Below are 19,595 nucleotides of genomic sequence, written 5' to 3'. Positions count from 1 at the left end.
ACAGTCAGCGCACATAGATGATCTGTGAATGCAATTTGATTAATGAGAATCAGTGCCAATAATTGGCTGCTAACAACCAATTATTGGCATTAATTGGGAGTTATTAGCACATTGTATTCTATAATGCTGTGTGTGGAGCGCCTATAGTGTGTAATTTCAAGGGGGCATGAAAAGGGTGTTTCATGGGGGGGGGGGGGGGGGAGCAGGGCTGTTCCCAGAATTTACATGGATTCTTACAGATTAGACTTGATCGGCGCAACATTTACACCTTCTTTCAGCAGGCATAATTGTCAGTGCCTAAAGTTAGGTGTCATTTATGCGGCTCACCGCTATTCTATAAAGGACGTGGATCCTTTATAAAATAGCAGTCAGCGATTATATTTTTCAGTGCCATTTATAAAATCTAGTCCATAGTTTATACATTAAAATGTCAAAGAGGCAAAAACCCGGACAGTCCACAGTAAAAAAAAAAAAAAAAAGAGTTGAAAAAAAAAAATCAAGAAAACAAAGCAGTACGGTAAAAAGTCTTTAATAATGCAGGTGTCTTTTGAACCAGCAAATGAACTATACATTATTAAAGACTTTTCTTTCCCCCCCCCCCCCCCCAACTCTTTTCTGACCATAGTTTACTCTAACATTCACATCTCCTGCACAGGCGTAAATGTCCACAGTTTCAGTCTAGGCGCCATTTCTTCAGGATTTGTGCTAGTATTTTATACAGACACCTAGGCACCTATGTATCTTTATAAAATAAGCTTAAAAGAGGCAACCTGCTATTAATGTACCCTCCAAATGTCTATGGAAAAATGCTTATTAGGCCCCAATATATGAAAATCAATCTAAATTTTAGTACAATTTCAAATACTACTCACAGTTGACCAATGTAAGCAATTTAGCCCACATTAAGATCAAGCTGTTTTCACAAGAGACACATAAGAAGATCTCACTCAAAACTGGTAGCATCTCGTCTCAAAGCCATTTGGAATGCTGATTTGGTCCATGTGACATTTCCAGTAATGAACTGATTTCGCATCTTGCCTAACAGACTCTTTGAAACTGCAGTAAGGTCTACAGCTTTGGCCTTAAACTGCCTATGTTGGGTTTGTTAGCACAGAATTCTGCCCACCATGATGGTCTTTCCAGCACCTTACTGCCCTGGAGCATCGTAGTCCACAGGTTTTTATACAGCTGAAAAACAAATATGTTAGATTAAAATAAACATTGATAGACAAGTATTAGTCAAATGCCAATAGGGTTATAAATTTTACTAAATACACCATCCCACGGAATCAATAAATGGTGTGTAAATTTATGTGTACAAAACTGCGCGCTATCTTCAGATGCGTTCACAACTAAATTGTATAGCGAGTCAATTAGCACCAATAATTAGGTACTATCATTACTGGCATTAATTGGCAACAATTTGGATTAGCGTGTGCACCTTGCTAAGCACTAAAGATCCGTGCACAAATCTTATAATGCACAACTCAAAATGGGGTGTGGCCCTAGTAGGGTGGCAGGTTGGGGGCTTTCACTAAAGATATATACAGTATTACTGAATACCAGGATAAGCGCCTAAGTTATGTGCCAGGATTTACACCAGCTGGTGTAAATCCTCATGCCCAAAGTTTGGCGCAGAAATCTGGTCTAAGTGCTATTCTATAAATGGAGCCCCTTTACAGAATAGCGCTCTGAATGGATTTTTTTCAACGCTGTTTTTTTGAGCGCCATTTACTGAATCTAGTCCCATATGTTCATTCAGTGGTATGGAAATCCAAGTAAGCAGAGACACCTTATTAGCATTACTTACCAATGTCTGCTTAAGAAATCCTCAGTATAAATTAAAGAGGAATGTCTTTTTTTGGCATTCAAAAGTGTGAGAAGTTACCAGCTGCTGATATGAAATTCTAGATGTAGTTACAGTTTGTTAGCTTTCAGTAGTTATAATGAGAAAGTGCCATGGGGACATGTCTATTTCTTGTCAGTATTATGTCAACGACAAAAGGGACATTGAGCGATAAATTCCCTGCACATTTTGGCATGGATACCACAGATCAATGATTTGCACTTTGGGATTTCTTAAAGATACAAAATAGAAACCCTGTGGGCTCTTGTGCATTATGGGGTAGATTTAGTAAATGGCACTCAAAGTTAGGTGCCGGGATGATGTGTGCTAAATACAAATTCTATAAAGGCAGTTCCATATGGAACTATTTTTATAGGATACTAGCTTGTCATTTTCATACCTAACTTTAGGTGTGAGCATTGAATGTTTGATCATGTCTCTCCTCTGCTCCAAAAATTTCAATGGCTCCCAATAGAACAATGAATTGCATTCAAACTGCTCACGCTTAGTTCCAAGGCACACAGAACCGACTATCCAGACTACCTTTCCGTTTTCACAATACCATATTCACCGCCACGTCTTCTCCGCTACTTAAATGTTCAACAACTGGTGCTTCCCTATCCAAAACATGCACAACTTGAAAGAACTCGTCACTATGCATTTTTCTTTGCGGCCCCTGCCCAATGAACATAAGTATTGCCAAACTGGGACAGACCAAAGGTCCATCAAGCCCAGCACCTTTTTCCAACAGTGGCCAATCCAGGTTACAAGTACCTGGCAAGATTCCAAAACAGTACAATAATTTTATGCTGCTTATCCTAGAAATAAGCAATGGATTTTCCCAAGTCCATTTTAATAATGGCTTATGAACTTTTCTTTTAGGAAGCTATCCAAACCTTTTTTAAACCCTACTAAGCTAACTGCTTTTCCTACATTCTCTGGCAACAAATTCCAGAGTTTAATTACACACTGAATGAAGAAATATTTTCTCCAATTTGTTTTACATTTACTACTTTGTAGCTTCATTGCATGCCCCCTAGTCCTAGTATTTTTGGAAAGAGTAAACAAGTGATTCACATCTACCCTTTCCACTCATTATTTTATAGACCTCTATCATATCTCCCTTCATTCATATTTTCTCCAAGCTGAAGAGCCCTAGCAACTTTAGCCTTTCCTCATTGGGAAGTCATCCCATCCTCTATCATTTTCATCTCCCTTCTCTGTACCTTTGCTAATTCCACTATATGTTTTTTGAGTTACGGTGACCAGAATTGAACAGAATATTTGAGGTGCGGTCGCACTATGGAACGATACAAAGGCATTATAATGTTCTCATTTTTGTTTTCCATTCCTTTCCTAATAATACCTGACATTCTATTTGCTTTCTTAGCCACCGCAGCACACTGAGCAGAGGGTTTGAACGCATCATCGACGATGACGCCCTTTCTTGGTCGGTGACTCCTAATGTGGAACCTTGCATTACGTAGCTATAGTTCGGGTTCTTCTTTCCCACATGCCAAAACCTGTCATTTCTTTATCTACAAAATTAGCATAATTTGCTCCTTCCTTTCTGAATACGCTGCCAGAACCCTTATCCACACCCTTGTCACCTCTCGTTTGGACTATTGCAATTTACTTCTCACTGGTCTTCTGCTCAGCCATCTCTCTCCTCTCCAATCTGTCCAAAATTCTGCAGCACGACTTATTTTCCGCCAGAATCGTTATACCCACACTAGCCCACTCCTCAAGTCACTTCACTGGCTCCCTGTCCGCTTCCGCATTCAGTTTAAACTTCTCTTACTGACCTTTAAATGCATCCACTCTGCAGCCCCCCATTACCTCTCCACTCTCATCTCTCCCTACATTCCTCCCCATGAACTCTGCTCACTGGACAAATCTCTCTTGTCGTCCCCCTTCTCCTCCACTGCTAACTCCAGGCTTCGCTCCTTTTCTCTTGCGGCACCTTATGCCTGGAATAGACTTCCTGGACCTATACGTCTAGCTCCATCTCTACCTGTTTTCAAATCTATGCTGAAAACCCACCTTTTCACTGCTGCTTTTTAGCTCCCATTACTTCCCTCACCCATAACTGCCTTGTCTGTCTGTATTACTTAGATTGTAAGCTCTTTTGAGCAGGGACTGTCTCTTTGTTATCAGGTGTTCAGCGCTGCATGCATCTGGTATCGCTATACAAATGCTAATAATAACAACAATAATAATGCATCACTTTGCACTTGCTCACATTAAACGTCATCTGCCATTTAGACGCCCAGTCTCCCAGTCTCCTAAGGTCCTCTTGTAATTTTTCACAATCCTCTTGCGATTTAAAAACTTTGAATAACTTTGTGTCGTCAGCAAATTTAATTACCTCACTAGTTACTCCCATCTCTAGATCATTTATAAATATGTTAAAAAGCAGCGGTCCCAGCACTGACCCCTGAGGAACCCCACTATCTACCTTTCTCCATTGAGAATACTGACCATTTAACTTTACTCGCTGTTTTCTATCTTTCAACCAGCATCATAAAAGAAACTCCACTTCCAGCCTGTGGGAAGGATAAAGGTGATACATGCCCTTCCTCATGGTACTTGGAAGTATGCTGCAATTATCTGTCTGTTACTTGATGGCCTGGAGGTGGAGAAGCTCAGAGACACCTGGGAATCTCCAGGTGCTGCTCCCTTCCCTTCTATTCACTGCAGGCTGCCAGGGAGGGACTGGATTAGGGAGCAGAGTAGCTCTTCATTGTTGAGCTCTGTCCACTCCAGCACATCGTAAGTACATAAGTATTGCCTTACTGGGAGAGACCAAAGGTCCATCAAGCCCAGCATCCTGTTTCCAACAGTGGCCAATCCAGGTCACAAATACCAGGCAAGATCCCCCCAAAATACAAAACATTCTATACTGCTTATCCTAGAAATAGTGGATTTTCCCCAAGTCCATTTAATAATGGTTTATGGACTTTTTCTTTAGGAAGCTGTCCAAACCTTTTTTAAACTCCGTTAAGCTAACCGCCTTTACCACATTTTCTGGCAACGAATTCCAGAGTTGAATTATATGTAGAGTGAAGAAAGATTTTCTCCGATTCATTTTAAATTTACTACATTGTAGCTTCATCGCATGCCCCCTAGTCCTAGTATTTTTGGAAAGCATAAACAGACGCTTCACATCTACCCGTTCAACTCCACTCATTATTTTATAGACCTCTATTATATCTCCCCTCAGCTGCCTTTTCTCCAAGCTGAAGAGCCCTAGCCGCTTTAGCCTTTCCTCATAGGGAAGTCATCCCATCCCTGTTATCATTTTCGTCGCCCTTCTCTGCACCTTTTCTAATTCCACTATATCTTTTTTGAGATGCGGCAACCAGAATTGAACACAATAGTCGAGGTGCGGTCACACCATGGAGCGATACAAAGGCATTATAACATCCTCATTTTTATTTTCCATTCCTATCCTAATAATACCTAACATTCAATTTGCTTTCTTAGCCGCAGCAGTACACTGAGCAGAAGGTTTCAACATATCATCAACGACACCTAGATCCCTTTCTTGGTCTATGACTCCTAACGTGGAAACTTGCATGACATAGCTATAATTCGGGTTCCTCTTTCCCCACATGCATCACTTTGCACTTGCTCACATTAAACGTCATCTGCCATTTAGACGCCCAGTCTCCCAGTCTCGTAAGGTCCTCTTGTAATTCTTCACAATCCTCTTGCGATTTAACGACTTTGAATAACTTTGTGTCATCAGCAAATTTAATTACCTCACTAGTTACTCCCATCTCTAGGTCATTTATAAATATGTTAAAAAGCAGCGGTCCCAGCACAGAACCCTGGGGAACCCCGCTAACTACCCTTCTCCATTGAGAATACTGACCATTTAACCCCACTCTCTGTTTCCTGTCCTTCAACCAGTTTTTAATCCACAATAGGACATTTCCTCCTATCCCATGACCCTCCAATTTCCTCTGTAGCCTTTCATGAGGTACCTTGTCAAACGCCTTTTGAAAATCCAGATACACAATATCAACCGACTCCCCTTTGTCCACATGTTTGTTCACTCCTTCAAAGAATTGAAGTAAATTGGTCAGGCAAGATTTCCCCACACAAAAGCCATGCTAACTTGGTCTCAGTAATCCATGTCCTCGGATGTGCTCTGTAATTTTGTTTTTGATAATAGCCTCTACCATTTTCCCCGGCACCGACGTCAGACTCACCGGTCTATAATTTCCCGGATCTCCCCTGGAGCCTTTTTTAAAAATGGGCGTTACATTGGCCACCCTCCAATCTTCCGGTACCACGCTCGATTTTAAGGATAAGTTGCATATCACTAGCAGTAGCTCCGCAAGCTCGTTTTTCAGTTCTATCAGTACTCTAGGATGAATACCATCCGGTCCAGGAGATTTGCTACTCTTCAGTTTGCCGAACTGCCCCATTACGTCCTCCAGGTTTACCGTGAAGTCAGTAAGTTTCTCCAACTCGTCCGCTTGAAATACCATTTCCGACACCGGTATCCCACCCAAATCTTCCTCGGTGAAGACCGAAGCAAAGAATTCATTCAGTCTCTCCGCTACGTCTTTGTCTTCCTTGATTGCCCCTTTTACCCCTCGGTCATCCAGCGGCCCAACCGATTCTTTTGTCGGCTTCCTGCTTTTAATATACCGAAAAAATTTTTTACTATGTTTTTTTGCCTCTAATGCTATCTTTTTTTCATACTCCCTCTTGGCCTTCTTAATCTGCGCCTTGCATTTGCTTTGACACTCCTTATGCTGTTTCTTGTTATTTTCAGACGGTTCCTTCTTCCATTTTCTGAAGGCGTTTCTTTTAGCCCTAATAGCTTCCTTCACCTCACTTTTCAACCAGGCCGGGTGTCTTTTGGACTTCCGTCTTTCTTTTCTAATTCGCGGAATATGTATGGCCTGGGCCTCCAGGATGGTATTTTTGAACAGCGTCCACGCCTGTTGTACAGTTTTTACTCTCTCAGTTGCCCCCCTAAGTTTTTTTTTTACCGTTCTTCTCATTTTATCATAGTCTCCTTTTTTAAAGTTAAACGCTAACGTATTTGACTTTCTGTGTACAGTTACTTCAAGGTTGATGTCAAAACTGATCATATTATGGTCACTGTTATCAAGCGGCCCCAGTACCATAACGTCCCTCACCAGATCATGCGCTCCACTAAGGACCAAGTCTAGAATTTTTCCTTCTCTCGTCGGCTCCTGCACCAGTTGCTCCATAAAGCTGTCCTTGATTTCATCAAGGAATTGTATCTCTGTAGCATGTCCCGATGTTACATTTACCCAGTCTATATTTGGATAATTGAAGTCACCCATTATCACATTGCCCATTTTGTTCGCGTCTCTGATTTCTTTTATCATTTCTGTGTCTACCTGCTCATCCTGGCGAGGTGGACGGTAGTACACTCCTATCACCATTTTTTTCCCTTTTATACATGGAATTTCAACCCACAGTGATTCAAAGGTGTGATTTGTGTCCTGCTGAATTTGTAATCTATCTGAGTCAAGGCTCTCTTTAATATACAATGCTACCCCTCCACCAGTCCGGTCTACCCTATCATTACGATATACTTTGTACCCCGGTATGACAGTGTCCCACTGGTTATCCTCCTTCCACCAGGTGGTCATGTAGCAAAAATTCTTTAATATAGCTATCTTCAGCAATCAACCTTCAATATAGTATTCAAACCATCTGCTGGATCCTAACAGCTTTAATGCTGCAATGAGGAGATCATGTTGCATTTATCTGAAATCATTTATTGGGTTCCTTGAAAAAGCACCTAGCGAAATATGGTCCATGTCAGAACCCCACTAGGATCCAACAAATGACTTGAATACTATATATTTACATGCATACTTTTGAAAATCCAAGAATGTGTGTGTAAGTCCAACTCTCCCAGGTGTGCACAAAGGAATGCCTCTGTTTTTCACAAGAAGATGGCCTTCCCTCCTATCTCCAGGGAAAAGACAACACTTATGGAGGTCGGAGTTGAGGATCTGGATTAAAAGGCAGAGGGCTATTCTCTGCTAAGTGACATTCAGAGCACTGGAAAACAGAATTGGGGCATGAGCTCTGTGTGGCCTTGCTATAAGAAAGAAAAAGGTGCTAGTCTGGGCAAGTTCAATCATTAGGTAAGACTAGGCAACCACCTATGGTAGCAGCTTCTTGGGAGCAGCAAAGAGTAGCTGCATTCAAAACAATAGGTCCTGACAGCCAAAGAGCAATCACCATATATTTTAACCTGCCTTTTTTATAGGATGTTTGTGTGATGATCATCATTGTTGATTCAATTATCAAAATCTTCTGTGGGGATGGGTGGTTTACAGTGTAGGGGTCTGAAAGCTAATGGAGAGGGGGGGGGGTGCATTTAAAGCTGAAGGTTTGCCTCGGCTGCCCACCACCCTTGCCATCTGCACTACTACCGGTATCATATACTGGCAAATACCAGAAGGAAAAATAAAGCCTGTTCTTCCCTCTTAATATTCATTTACATCCACCACTCAGATTTTCTCACCACTTTTAGTTTACAAATATAAATTGTTATCTTTACTTTTGCCTTCGAATCTTTATCTTGTTTATTGGGCAGTCCTTCAGTAGCATGATCCATATTTTTGTACATACTGGCATATAACCTCCATATTAACTCCAACACAAAACAGTGTTTTCTTTCTTTCATGGGAGCCAATGGGATGTAGAGGGGAAATTAATTTGCATGAGAAGATAAAGGAGCTATAAACTGAAAAATAAAATTGTACTTTTCTTTACCTCTCCATCAGCTCTGGCAATTGGCGAGTTTAAAATAAAGTCCGGAGGCACAATGACGTCCACCAAGGCAACTGCATCATCTTTCAACTGTTTGGAAATAAAGCATAGAAACTTGGCAGTTATTTTCCATTTCCATGGTTACCAATGCATAACTGAGCTGAAAAGAACTGTTGCTACAATTTGCTCATAAATGGTAATTGGAGAAGTTACATTTATACAAATCCATTACAAACCTACACTGTGCCTCATTATTGTCCTGGGAAACAATTATATGTGAGTTTAAAACATTTTCCATGCTGCACGTGAAATAGTAAGCATTGCAAGATTTTAGGTTACATCATACAAATGTATAATTCAAACACAGATACATAAAGAGGAATCGGAAGGCAAGCAGAAAAGGACCACCCAGCGTATCCAGTCTGCCCACGTAAACAACAGCCCAGTCTCTAGAACCCCTCTTCTTCCTCAGAGTTCCTTGGTGTTTGTCCCATGTTTTCTTGAATTCTGATACTGTCCTCAATCCCACCACCTTCACTGGGATGGTGTTCTATGTGGCCACTACTCTTTCTATAAAGAAAGATTCCTAAACCTGTTCTGGGGGAACCCCAGTCAGTCAGGTTTTCAGGAAATCCACAATGTCAACGCATATCTTGTGCCACACGGGGGCGGCGGGGGGGGGGGGGGGGGGGGGGGCGCCAACTGATAGTCTGCAGGGGGGCACCAGAGACCCTAGGCACGGCCCTGATTAGATGGCAACTCCAGTTACTGGAAAGAAAAGCCAGTGCCAGGCAGACTTCTACACTTTGTGCCCTCATCACTGCTGGACAGATTTGGATGGGCTGCAGTGGGGCTTTGATGATAGCTTCAGTAGTTGAAGAACAAGGCCAATGCTGGGAAGACTTCTATGGTCTGTACCCTAAAAATGGCAAGGACAAATCAAGATCAAGTATGCATATGTTGTATCGCATCATACCTTATGCTATGAGTTTATCTTATTGGGCAGACTGGATGGACCATACAGGTTTTTACCTGCTGTCATTTACTATGTTAACCTGGAAGTGCTGCTGAATATCAGGTGCTAGCTTATTCAGTTGGTTTTAATTGGCCAGGAGCCTCTCCTGCCTGGTTAAACCCTTTTGATTATCGACCCCATACTTATTAGGACTTATTTACTACCTTTTTTGAAGAAATTCACCCAAGGTAATGTACAGAATGACTAAGCCAAACACAGACAATAGACAATTACAGCAGTAAACATATTCAAATATATGACGATACTACAGCATAGTATGTTACTTACATCATCAACACGATACGCATTAAACCATCTTAATAGACAGCATAGGGTATAAGCAAAGGTGGAACATATAGACAGATAAAATAGGGTAACAGGAGTTAGACAGAGATAAGGGTGACTAACTTATGGAAAAATTGCAGAATAAGTCATACAAGGTGCATGAAAATGATCTCAGCTAGAGTAGAAGTGAATAAGCAAGTCCTGTATAAATATGAAGATACTAGTGCAACCAAGCCCATTTCGTCAAAGCCCATGATTCTTCCCTCCCCTCCATGTGCAGCGATTCTACTCTGCCCTGCCATCCCCTCCGTGTGCCGCGATTCTCCCCTTGTCTCCCATCCCCTCCATGTCCAGTGATTCTCCTCTGTCCTGCCCTCCCCTCCATGTCCAGCGATTATCCTCTGCCCTGCCCTCTCTTCCGTGTCCCGCGATTCTCCCCTCGCCTCCCATCTCCTCCATGTCCAACGATTCTCGTGTGCCCTGCCCTCCTATCCGTGTCCCGCGATTCTGCCCTCCCTAGCGATTCTCCTGTGCCCTGCCCTCCCATCCGTGTCCCGCGATTCTCTCCTCTCCTCCTATCCCATCTCCTCTGCCTTGCCCTCCCCTCAATGTCCCACGATTCTGTCCTCCTCTCCATGTCCAGCGATTGTCCTGTGCCCTGCCCTCCTATCCATGTCCTGTGCCCTGCCCTGCTATCCGTGTCCCGCGATTCTGCCATCCCCAGCGATTGTCCTGTGCCCTGCCCTCCCATCCATGTCCCGTGATTCTCTCCTCCCACCCATCCATGTCCAGCGATTGTCCTGTGCCCTGCCCTCCCATCCATTTGTAACATCCTGACGTCAGCTCGCCTCCAGCCTTCCCTTCCCTCTCACTGTTCCGCCCTCTTCTGACATCATTTCGTCTTTACGCGAGGGCTGGACAGTGAGAGGGAAGGGAACGCTGGAGGCTTGCTGATGTCAGGATTTTACGAACTCAGCCAGCCATAGAACGTTGAGGTACAAATTATTATATTAGATCTGAAAGAGAGAGAGAGAGAGAGAGAGAGAGTGAGTGTGTGTGTGCAGCTGGTTTGTTGCTTAGGAGAACATACACCTCTTAGTGGACAACGGAGAAAGGATCAAGATCAGCTTGAAAAAGTCATGCTATAACAGAACAGAATGATGTTGAAGAACTTCAAGCTAAACATTCTTTTCTTTATTACAACTAACTTATTCAAGCCAGCCATGAAGCATTTTCCTATATTTTGGTTTGCTTATATAGATTTGTGTAGTTTTCTTGGTCCATCTTTCTTGAATCTGTTTGGTTGCCCTCATAATAAATGCTTCTGTACATGCTATTATGACAAGGACATCTGCCATACAAATAGAAATTAGTGACCAATGACAACAAAATATATATTCCTGCCAGACAAAATAATCATTAAACTTCAGGGGGATATTCAGCAGCAGTGGGTATATTTACTTTAAATTATAAGCTTACCGTTCCACATAGATCTAGAATGGTGTGCTGAATTACTCTTCCAGGCTGCTCACCTGCACAGTATCCCCCTGTAAAAACAATGTGATACATACCTGTCAAATTTGGAAAACTAAAATTAATTTAAAGAGGCAATCTGGTTTTGTTTTCCCAAAAAGAAGTGCTGTTTCATATAAAAGAACAGTGACTTCAAAACATGGTATTCCAAATATATTAATGCATAGGTGTTAGAATAGGGTGGGCCATAGGAGTCATAGCCCCACCAAAATTTTAAGCGAAGCCCAGTCCAATGGCCACTATACACTAGGCAACCGCCTAGGGTGGTGGTGGGAGAGGAGTTGTTCATCTTACCCCCCTTATTTCTCCTCCCTTGCAGGCTGTTGTGCCCTCTTCTTTCTCGAGGCGAAGAGCAAAGTGAATTCAGCACCAGTGCAGGGCCTAGAAGAACAGGATCACGCTCATATGCTGTCGCATCCTGCCCCAACCCCCCAAGAGGAAGTCCTGCATTGGAGGGGGGCGACATGCAGCAGTGCAAGAGTGCTGAATCCACTTTACTTTTCACCTCTGGATTGGGTGTGGGTGGCAGCAGTGGCGGCAACAGTCCTGGTAAGATGCAGGGAAAAGGGGGAGATGTTGCATATTGAGGAGGAGGGACGGGAACAGGAGATGCTGGACTAGTGGTGAAGGTACTAGGGAGAGAAAAGGGAGACACTGGATTGTTGGGATGAGGTAGTTGGGGAAATTAGAGATACCGGACTGTTGGGCAGATAGAAACAGAGAAGGGAGATACTAGATAGTTGAAGGGAAGGACTGTTGGAGGAAGGGAAGAAAAAAAAAAAAGGGAAATACTGGACTGTTGGTGGAGTAGGGCAGGAAAAGGTCAAGATCCCAGTAGGGGGAAAAAAAGACAATAAAAATCAGTAGTGAGAGCTGGGGGTATTGTTTGGGGTGGAGCTGGGGGTGGAGTTTTGGCTCCACAAACCAAAGAGAGAGTTCTGTTGCTCCTGATTTAAGGCAAAACTTGAGAAATATTTAGAGAAAAATAAAATGGAATTACATTAACACAACTACAAGAAGCACTACACAATTCAGAAGCTTAACTACCAGGCTTATTTTAAATTGCTGCTTTTGTGTTTTTTTGATTGTACATGCTGTCATGTATTTTAAATAATATCAGCAGAATGATTGAATCCAAAGGAATTTTTACAATGGTGTGGTTGTTGTTAGTCCACCTCAATGAGCAGAAATAAAAGTCAGATGATTAAAAAAAAAAAAAAGGGAAGGGAAAACATATAAGAAGATGTTCTTATACTGGACTAACTTAATAAAATTTAAAATTTCTTTGTTGATCTTTACTACATGGATACAGCAATGTTCAAAATATAAACATGCTTCCTCTCCACACCATTCAGCCTTGATTTATGACAGCCCAGCATGAGATTGTCCTAATTTAGAGGAAAACACAAAATCTGATACTTCCAAGGGAAGTAGTAGTACAGCCTGACACAACACTTGAGGGACTACATCAGAATCGGACAGTAACCTTGATGTACCACATTGTGATCTGTAGGTGGGTATACATCACCGAACTAATGACTTACAGAGAATATCAATAAGTTGCTCAATTCTGTGAATGCTGCCTTACTTATTTTTACAGAACTTTCTGCATTAATCATCATGTCTGCTGGAAGCCATCTGTTGACATTGCTCAACGTTCTTTTGCAACAATATTAGATCAAATAATTTTCTATGATATCATCCCACTTTCTAAGAAACACGGATGGCTAGAATTTAACCACCTTTAGAAATATAGGGGCTCTTTTACTAAAGATTAGCTTGAGTTATCTGCAGCAGGGCCCATAGGAATAAAATGGGCCTTGCTGCAGATAACTCAAACATCTTTAGTAAAAGGCCCCCCCATAGAGCAGTAATTCTCAAAAAGTCACCTAAAGTGTGGGTGCTATGAATGAATTCTATAACTACAGTCATGCATGTAATTGCAGTTATAGAATATTAGAATAAGTCCAAATTTACATGCCCAAATTTAGGCAAGAGCACTTTCGCTAGCTCAATGTCAGGCGTAAATGCTCACACCTAAATGCAGTAGTTATACATGTAAAACCCATGGCACTCTGCTAGCTTATCATGTAAGTGCTTGGCACACCCCTGCCTTGCCCATGCCCCTCCCACATCCATGCCTCTCTCACAGTTACGTGCTATAGAATTTAGACACTAACATTCTAGAACAGTGCCTACATGCAGTTACACATGTATCTGCAAATTAATGACAATTAGTGCCAAGCAACTCCAATTATGGCCCACTATTGGCTTTTAGTACCAATTAGTGCTTAATTTATCAATCAATTTATGTGCACAACTGTCAGTATTCTATAACCTATGTGTGCAATTTTGCATGCTAAGTGTGAAAATGAGTGCACAAGATTACAGAATTAAGGGGTACTGCATTACATTCTCATAGCTCGGTCAATAAGTATTACCACCATTCCCAATCACAAATATATGGTGATAAAGATGTTGGGAAGTGATAGGGGCTGTGAACTTAGACATGCATGATGAAGAGTGATCTTAATGTGAGACATTTAGATATTACCAATACATGATTTACTCTGATGGGTCCTAAACACCAGAGTTAAAACATATATTCACTAAGCCTTGTGTTCTAATATGCTCCAAATAGCTTGCACAGCCTAAGATGAGCACAGGGGATGCTTAATTGCAAACAGATGGTGAGAAAGCTAGATCTCAGCTGGGGTTTATGACTGTAACAGGAAGAAAATTGAATAAACACAGGAATATTATGGCAGTTAAAGACCATAAAACCCATCTTCATCTCCTGCTCAGCATTACTATCCCTTCCTGAGAGAACCTCCATACTTACCTCAGGGTTTCTGGAACTTTGATACTGTTTTTCTACCTCTACTACCTACATCAAGAGGCTACACAACATATCCACCACCCTTTCTCAAGAGAAATATTTACTTAGAATATTTCTAAATCTTTCAAAGACTAATCTATGATCCTGATGTGCTCTGCACATTTAGGGGCCCTTTTACTATGCATGCCCAATGCGTGTCAATTCAGAGTTACCACTCTGTTACCGCGTGGCCCGTGCGGTAATTTCATTTTTTACTGGTGTCCGCTATGCGCACCAGAAAATCGGGCGGTAACTCCAACTTGATGTGTGTAGGCGATTACCGCAGAATTAACACGAGAGACTTTACCACTAAGTCAATGGCTGGTGGTAAGGTCTCAGACCCAAAATGGATGCGCAACAATTATTTTGCCGCATGTCCATTTTCGGCCAAAAATTTAAAAAGGCATTTTTTTGCAGGCACACTGAAAAATGGATCTGCGCATGCCCAAAACCCACACCTACATTACCGCAGGCCATTTTTTAGCGCACCTTAGTAAAAGGACCCCTTAGTCTTCTGATTTGCAGTCAAAATGCACTAGCCAGGTTCACCAGGCTAGATAGTCCTTATGCTCCTTAAGGTGTCCATGATAATAAATTACAGCTAATAGTGAGGTGTTGTGAAAAAAAACAACAAACATTTGTGATATAATAAAAACATAACAGGGAACAAAGTTATGATTGCTGAGGCTTCCATAATTCTGAATTTCTTGACTTTTGTACATTTAATTAAAAACAGTATTTTAATTTTTTTAAAACTGAACTTACACTTATTTTTTACTTAGATTTTTAAGAGTTCATACTGAACATTATTGCTATACTACATTGATATGAATATTCTGGCGAAGGGCTACTATTGTTTTTATAACTGAACAACCATGGGTTTGTATTAGTTCAGTGCATTACTCAGTGGCGTACCAAGGGGGGGTGGTGGTGGGGGCGGTCCGTCCCAGGTCCACGCTGCTGGGGGGGGGGGGTGCCATGCGCCTGTCGGCTCCGCGGCACCCCCCCCAGCAGGTAAAAATGCACCTGGGGGGGGGTCCTTTCGCCAGGGGGGGGGGGTCGTGCTGCACCCGGGGAGGAGGGGCACATCGGCGAGCCGCCCCGGGTGTCAGCCACCCTAGGAATGTCACTGGCATTACTGTACCACTATGAAAATTATTAATTAGACAATAGTCTCAATTTCCATATTGCGCCCCTGTGAATATCCAGACAATTATAGATCTCTTTCTAACCAAAGAGACATTCAGTAACCATTGGTCCCACAAATAAACCAGTTCAGCTGTTAAATAATAGCCTAGTCTTCTGAGATTCATGGGTTTACTGTTCTCCTATAAACCAGAGGAAAAAAGAATATGGAAAAACAGAGATGCAGAGGTGGGATGGACATTGCCTTCCAAAACAGGCATGGGTTCTTGTCATTCCTATCAAAAGGCATGGAAATATCTGGCTATAGAACACCTTCTCTGAAATTGCCCAAGGTGGCTTTAAAGTATTATTTGAATTCAGATACAATAAATGACCTGGCAACGTAAGTGGGTAGCTTAAGCAATAGAAGATAACGTGTTATGCCCAGTCACAGAGAATAAGAATATCAGTGGAGGGAGTGGGATTTGATTTTGTTGTGCAGTACTCTAACCACTAAGTTGCTTCTTTTGAGACTGGGTTCCGTGGTTTCAGAACAGACCAGGGCAGTTCAGATCCTCAGCTGGCATCTTATAGGAAAACTCGTAGGATAAAATGGAATAAAACAGATCCATTTTTCCACAAAAAGTACAAAGAAGTATTTCACTTAAAGGGCCTAGAAAGAAGGTTAAAAAAAAACCCCTAGCATTATTTTGCAGTCCTGTTGGCCATCCAGTAGGGATGAGCAGGCAAATATGTTATTTATAGGCATTTGTTTTGCACAAATGGACAAGTACAACACTGAAGCAGATATATAAGATACAGCTAGGGATGATCTAGCTAGAGCAGATACTGAAAAGGTAGAATAGATCCTTTTGGAAGGCAGCTGTCTGCTAATCCAGGGGTCACAGGTTCATGATTGATTTGTGATTGATGGCTATTAACACTGAGGGGGGGGGGGGGGGCTTGAAATTCAATGACACTGGAAAGAAAAAAACTGGCACTTCAGGGTTTTTTTTTTAATCCCCTGTCCTTCCAGGTTAACCCCAAATGTAGCTGAATTCTTCTATCAGCTTTTTTTTATTTAGATGACCAAGTCAGTCTTTCAATACGTTTACTTTGGATGGTTTATTTTGTCAAAGAATCCCTAGCAGGGATTTCCGAGGCTTGAATATTAGACTTGAACAAGCCAAGAATTAGGATTTGTTTCCAGCACTAAAGAGAACACTAGGATTACTGAAAGCAAAGAGAGAATCAGGAAACAGGAACTGAGATTAACAGAAATACAAAACACAGTTAGGCATAGGGTGGCTATAACAGGCTCTCAAGAGGCAGAATAGCTCATCCTAGAAAGCAGCTGCCTTCTAACTTGAAAATCACAGGTTTAAGGCTGGCAGGTGCCCTGATACTATTAACACTAGGGAAAAAGGCTGAAATTTAACAGAAAGAAACCTGTCATTTACATTTCCCATGTTGTTTCAAACAAATACATATCTCTACCATCCAATACATCATCTTCTACTATGTACAGAATATATAGCTCATTGTTCTTACCTTGGTAAAGTACTGCCATGTATTTACTTAGGGACCACAGACCATACAGAGCACATAGACGCTTTAACACTGGCTGAAGATTAGATGGTGTGCTGGAATCCTGTGTATACTCATGATATCTCTGTAACACTGTACATTCAATAAAAGCTAGAGCCAAGGAACGACAGTAGTATACCTAGGAAACAGAAAATAAAGCTTATTTTAAACAGTGGGTGACATGTTCAAAACAAAAAACATTTTAAAGACAAAGTAAATATGGGAATGTGAGTTCAGCCTCAGTCTAACCCTTGAATCACTGATTTAATATTTTGCTTTCTATAGCAGTTAATGCAAAGTACTGTAACTTCAAATAATATACTTTGCCTTTGGTAGGATAATATAAAGGGCCTTGTTGATTAAAGTGAAGATATAGTTTTCCAGTTATTGTGTGTTGCTTGCCAGAATTAATGCACACTAAACTGCAAAGTCCCTGTGTTAACTGTTGGGGGTATGCCTAGCATCTTTGCACTCCACTGAAGTTAACACCACCTACTGACAGCCATGTTAACTATAACATTTGGCTGTTAACACAGTAAAAAGCATGTAGCTACCACACCATTATCGTGGGCCCATGCTAATTCCTGATGGAGGGCAATTTTGGAAAACATGCAACAAAAGCAATGTGCTGATTATGTGTAAAATTCATTAGAATAGTAACATATATGCACGCATGTGTGCACATATCGATGTAAATGCCAAAATTCTGTCTAAGCGCGATTCTGTAAATACGTGCATTTGTCCAAGCAAACAGCAGGACAATTGATCCACAAGATCCAAAACAGAGGTATGAAAGGAGCAGATCACAAAAGGAAAAGTCATTTGAGAACTATTATATTCATGTGAAGGCTTTTTTAATAGAACTCACACAAATAAAGTATTTCTCAAAGGACCTTTTCCTGTGTGATCTGCTCCTTTCATACCGTTAATATGTCCATGTGTTACATAGTGCATATTCTACAAGCAGGTGTACACACAGGCAGAAATCTGGGTACAGCATAGCCAGGACTCAAACATACACATGTAGCTTATAGAATACAGTAAATTACACACATCTCTTACACGCCAGTTTTCTATAAATGATAGGAGGCACCTATGTTCTTTTATATGATAGGCTCTTACCAGATGCCCATTTGTATAATTACCTCCTAACTGCTTAGTGCATTTTAGTAAATAGTGCCCATAATTAATCAATAATCTGGTTAAAAAGTTTTTTTTGGCATGCAGCACAGGTTCTAAACCCAGTCCTTGGGACACAACTAACCAGTCAGGTTTTCAGGATATCCACAATAAATATGCATAAGATAGATTGGAAGTAGTTCATGAAAATGTATCTCACGTATATTCATTGTGGATATCCCGAAAACTTGACTGGTTAGTTGTGTCCTGAGCAGGGCCGGTTTTAGCAAGTGCGGGGCCCTATGCAGACCAATTTGGTGAGGCTCCATCCTAGCCCCGCCCTAGCTCCGCCCTACCCTAGCTCCACCCCATTGATATTATTCCATTTTTAGAACATTTTTTTATTTATGAAATTTCAAATAAAGACAAATGAAGCAAACTTGTACAAAAAAACTGATTGAAATAATAAGCACAATGCTATCATAAAACCTCCCCTCCCCAGAAATTATTCAGTTCAAGTCCACTACAATTAGTAGTTCCAATTCTCATAACAAAGGAGAATAAAGGAAAAATATTAAGAAAAGATCCAGTATTTTCAAATTCCCCTATTACTCTGTAACCCATCAAACCAGAGAGGCAAGTAGCCACATCAGTTACTAAATAGTTTGAACTGATTGTACCTACTTTATATCAGATTTTGCTACTTCATGATTTCCATTCTCAGATTTTATCTTAGTAATCTTTTCTTCCTGTGATTGCAGTCTAACTTCCAAATGATTAATTCGAGGTGTCATATAATTAATTACTGGAAGCAGTGTTTTAGCTAAATCTGCTATTGCCATCCAAATTTTTATCAAGAGAAATATCTGCAGATCTATGTGAAAATAACCCAGATATGTTAGAAACAGCCTCTTCCAAGCCAGAAGATCTTACTTGCTCAGCTTCTCCAGCAACTAATGTTGTTGGGCCAAATTCCTCTCAGGAAGGCAGACATTTCCAACCCTTGCACCGTCCGCAAGCGTCGTTAGATGAGAGAGACACTTCTGATCTCCTGCCTGCATGGAATCCGATTTAGATTTGGCATAAGTGCAAAACTGTTGGCGTCAGCAACGATGGCTCACCTCACGTCCTCACCACTTCCAACCAGGCTCCAGCTTTTCCCGCTCAGTGACTCCCGCCCTCGCGTCCGGAAACAGGAAATACATCAGAAGGCGGGACATTGAGCGGGAAGCTGGAGCCTGGAGGTGAGCCGTCGCGCTGCAACTGTCTGTCGTTGCCGTCGGGGGTGGGGCCGTTGCTGCCTGGGCTGGCTCGCTGGCATCGCTCAGTTAGTCGCCAGGGTCCGGGGACTCGGGAGCTGACGGCGGGCTCAGCGGGCCCAAGCCGGGGGTGGGCGCCGCGCCGGTGGTGGCGGGAGCGGAGCGGCCAAG

At 41.8% G+C, this 19,595-nt stretch overlaps 1 protein-coding gene across 1 annotated transcript in view; it reads right to left on the bottom strand.

Moving 5' to 3' along the window:
• Nucleotides 1-369: 369 nt before the first annotated feature.
• The window catches only part of ACOX3 (acyl-CoA oxidase 3, pristanoyl), a 157,192-nt gene continuing 137,966 nt past the window's right edge, over nucleotides 370-19,595 (bottom strand). The window contains exons 15-18 of the mRNA XM_030191148.1: nucleotides 17,011-17,185; nucleotides 11,403-11,470; nucleotides 8,627-8,713; nucleotides 370-1,188 (exon numbers count right to left, since the gene is read on the bottom strand). Of these exons, the coding sequence (XP_030047008.1) occupies nucleotides 1,069-1,188; nucleotides 8,627-8,713; nucleotides 11,403-11,470; nucleotides 17,011-17,185 (450 nt within the window). The 3' untranslated portion in view covers nucleotides 370-1,068. The remainder of the gene's footprint in view (nucleotides 1,189-8,626; nucleotides 8,714-11,402; nucleotides 11,471-17,010; nucleotides 17,186-19,595) is intronic.

Source organism: Microcaecilia unicolor, chromosome 2, assembly GCF_901765095.1.
Source record: "Microcaecilia unicolor chromosome 2, aMicUni1.1, whole genome shotgun sequence".
Lineage (NCBI taxonomy): Eukaryota > Metazoa > Chordata > Amphibia > Gymnophiona > Siphonopidae > Microcaecilia > Microcaecilia unicolor.
The sequence above is the reverse complement of the archived record's forward strand: the minus strand, read 5'-3'. Positions and strand labels throughout refer to the sequence as shown.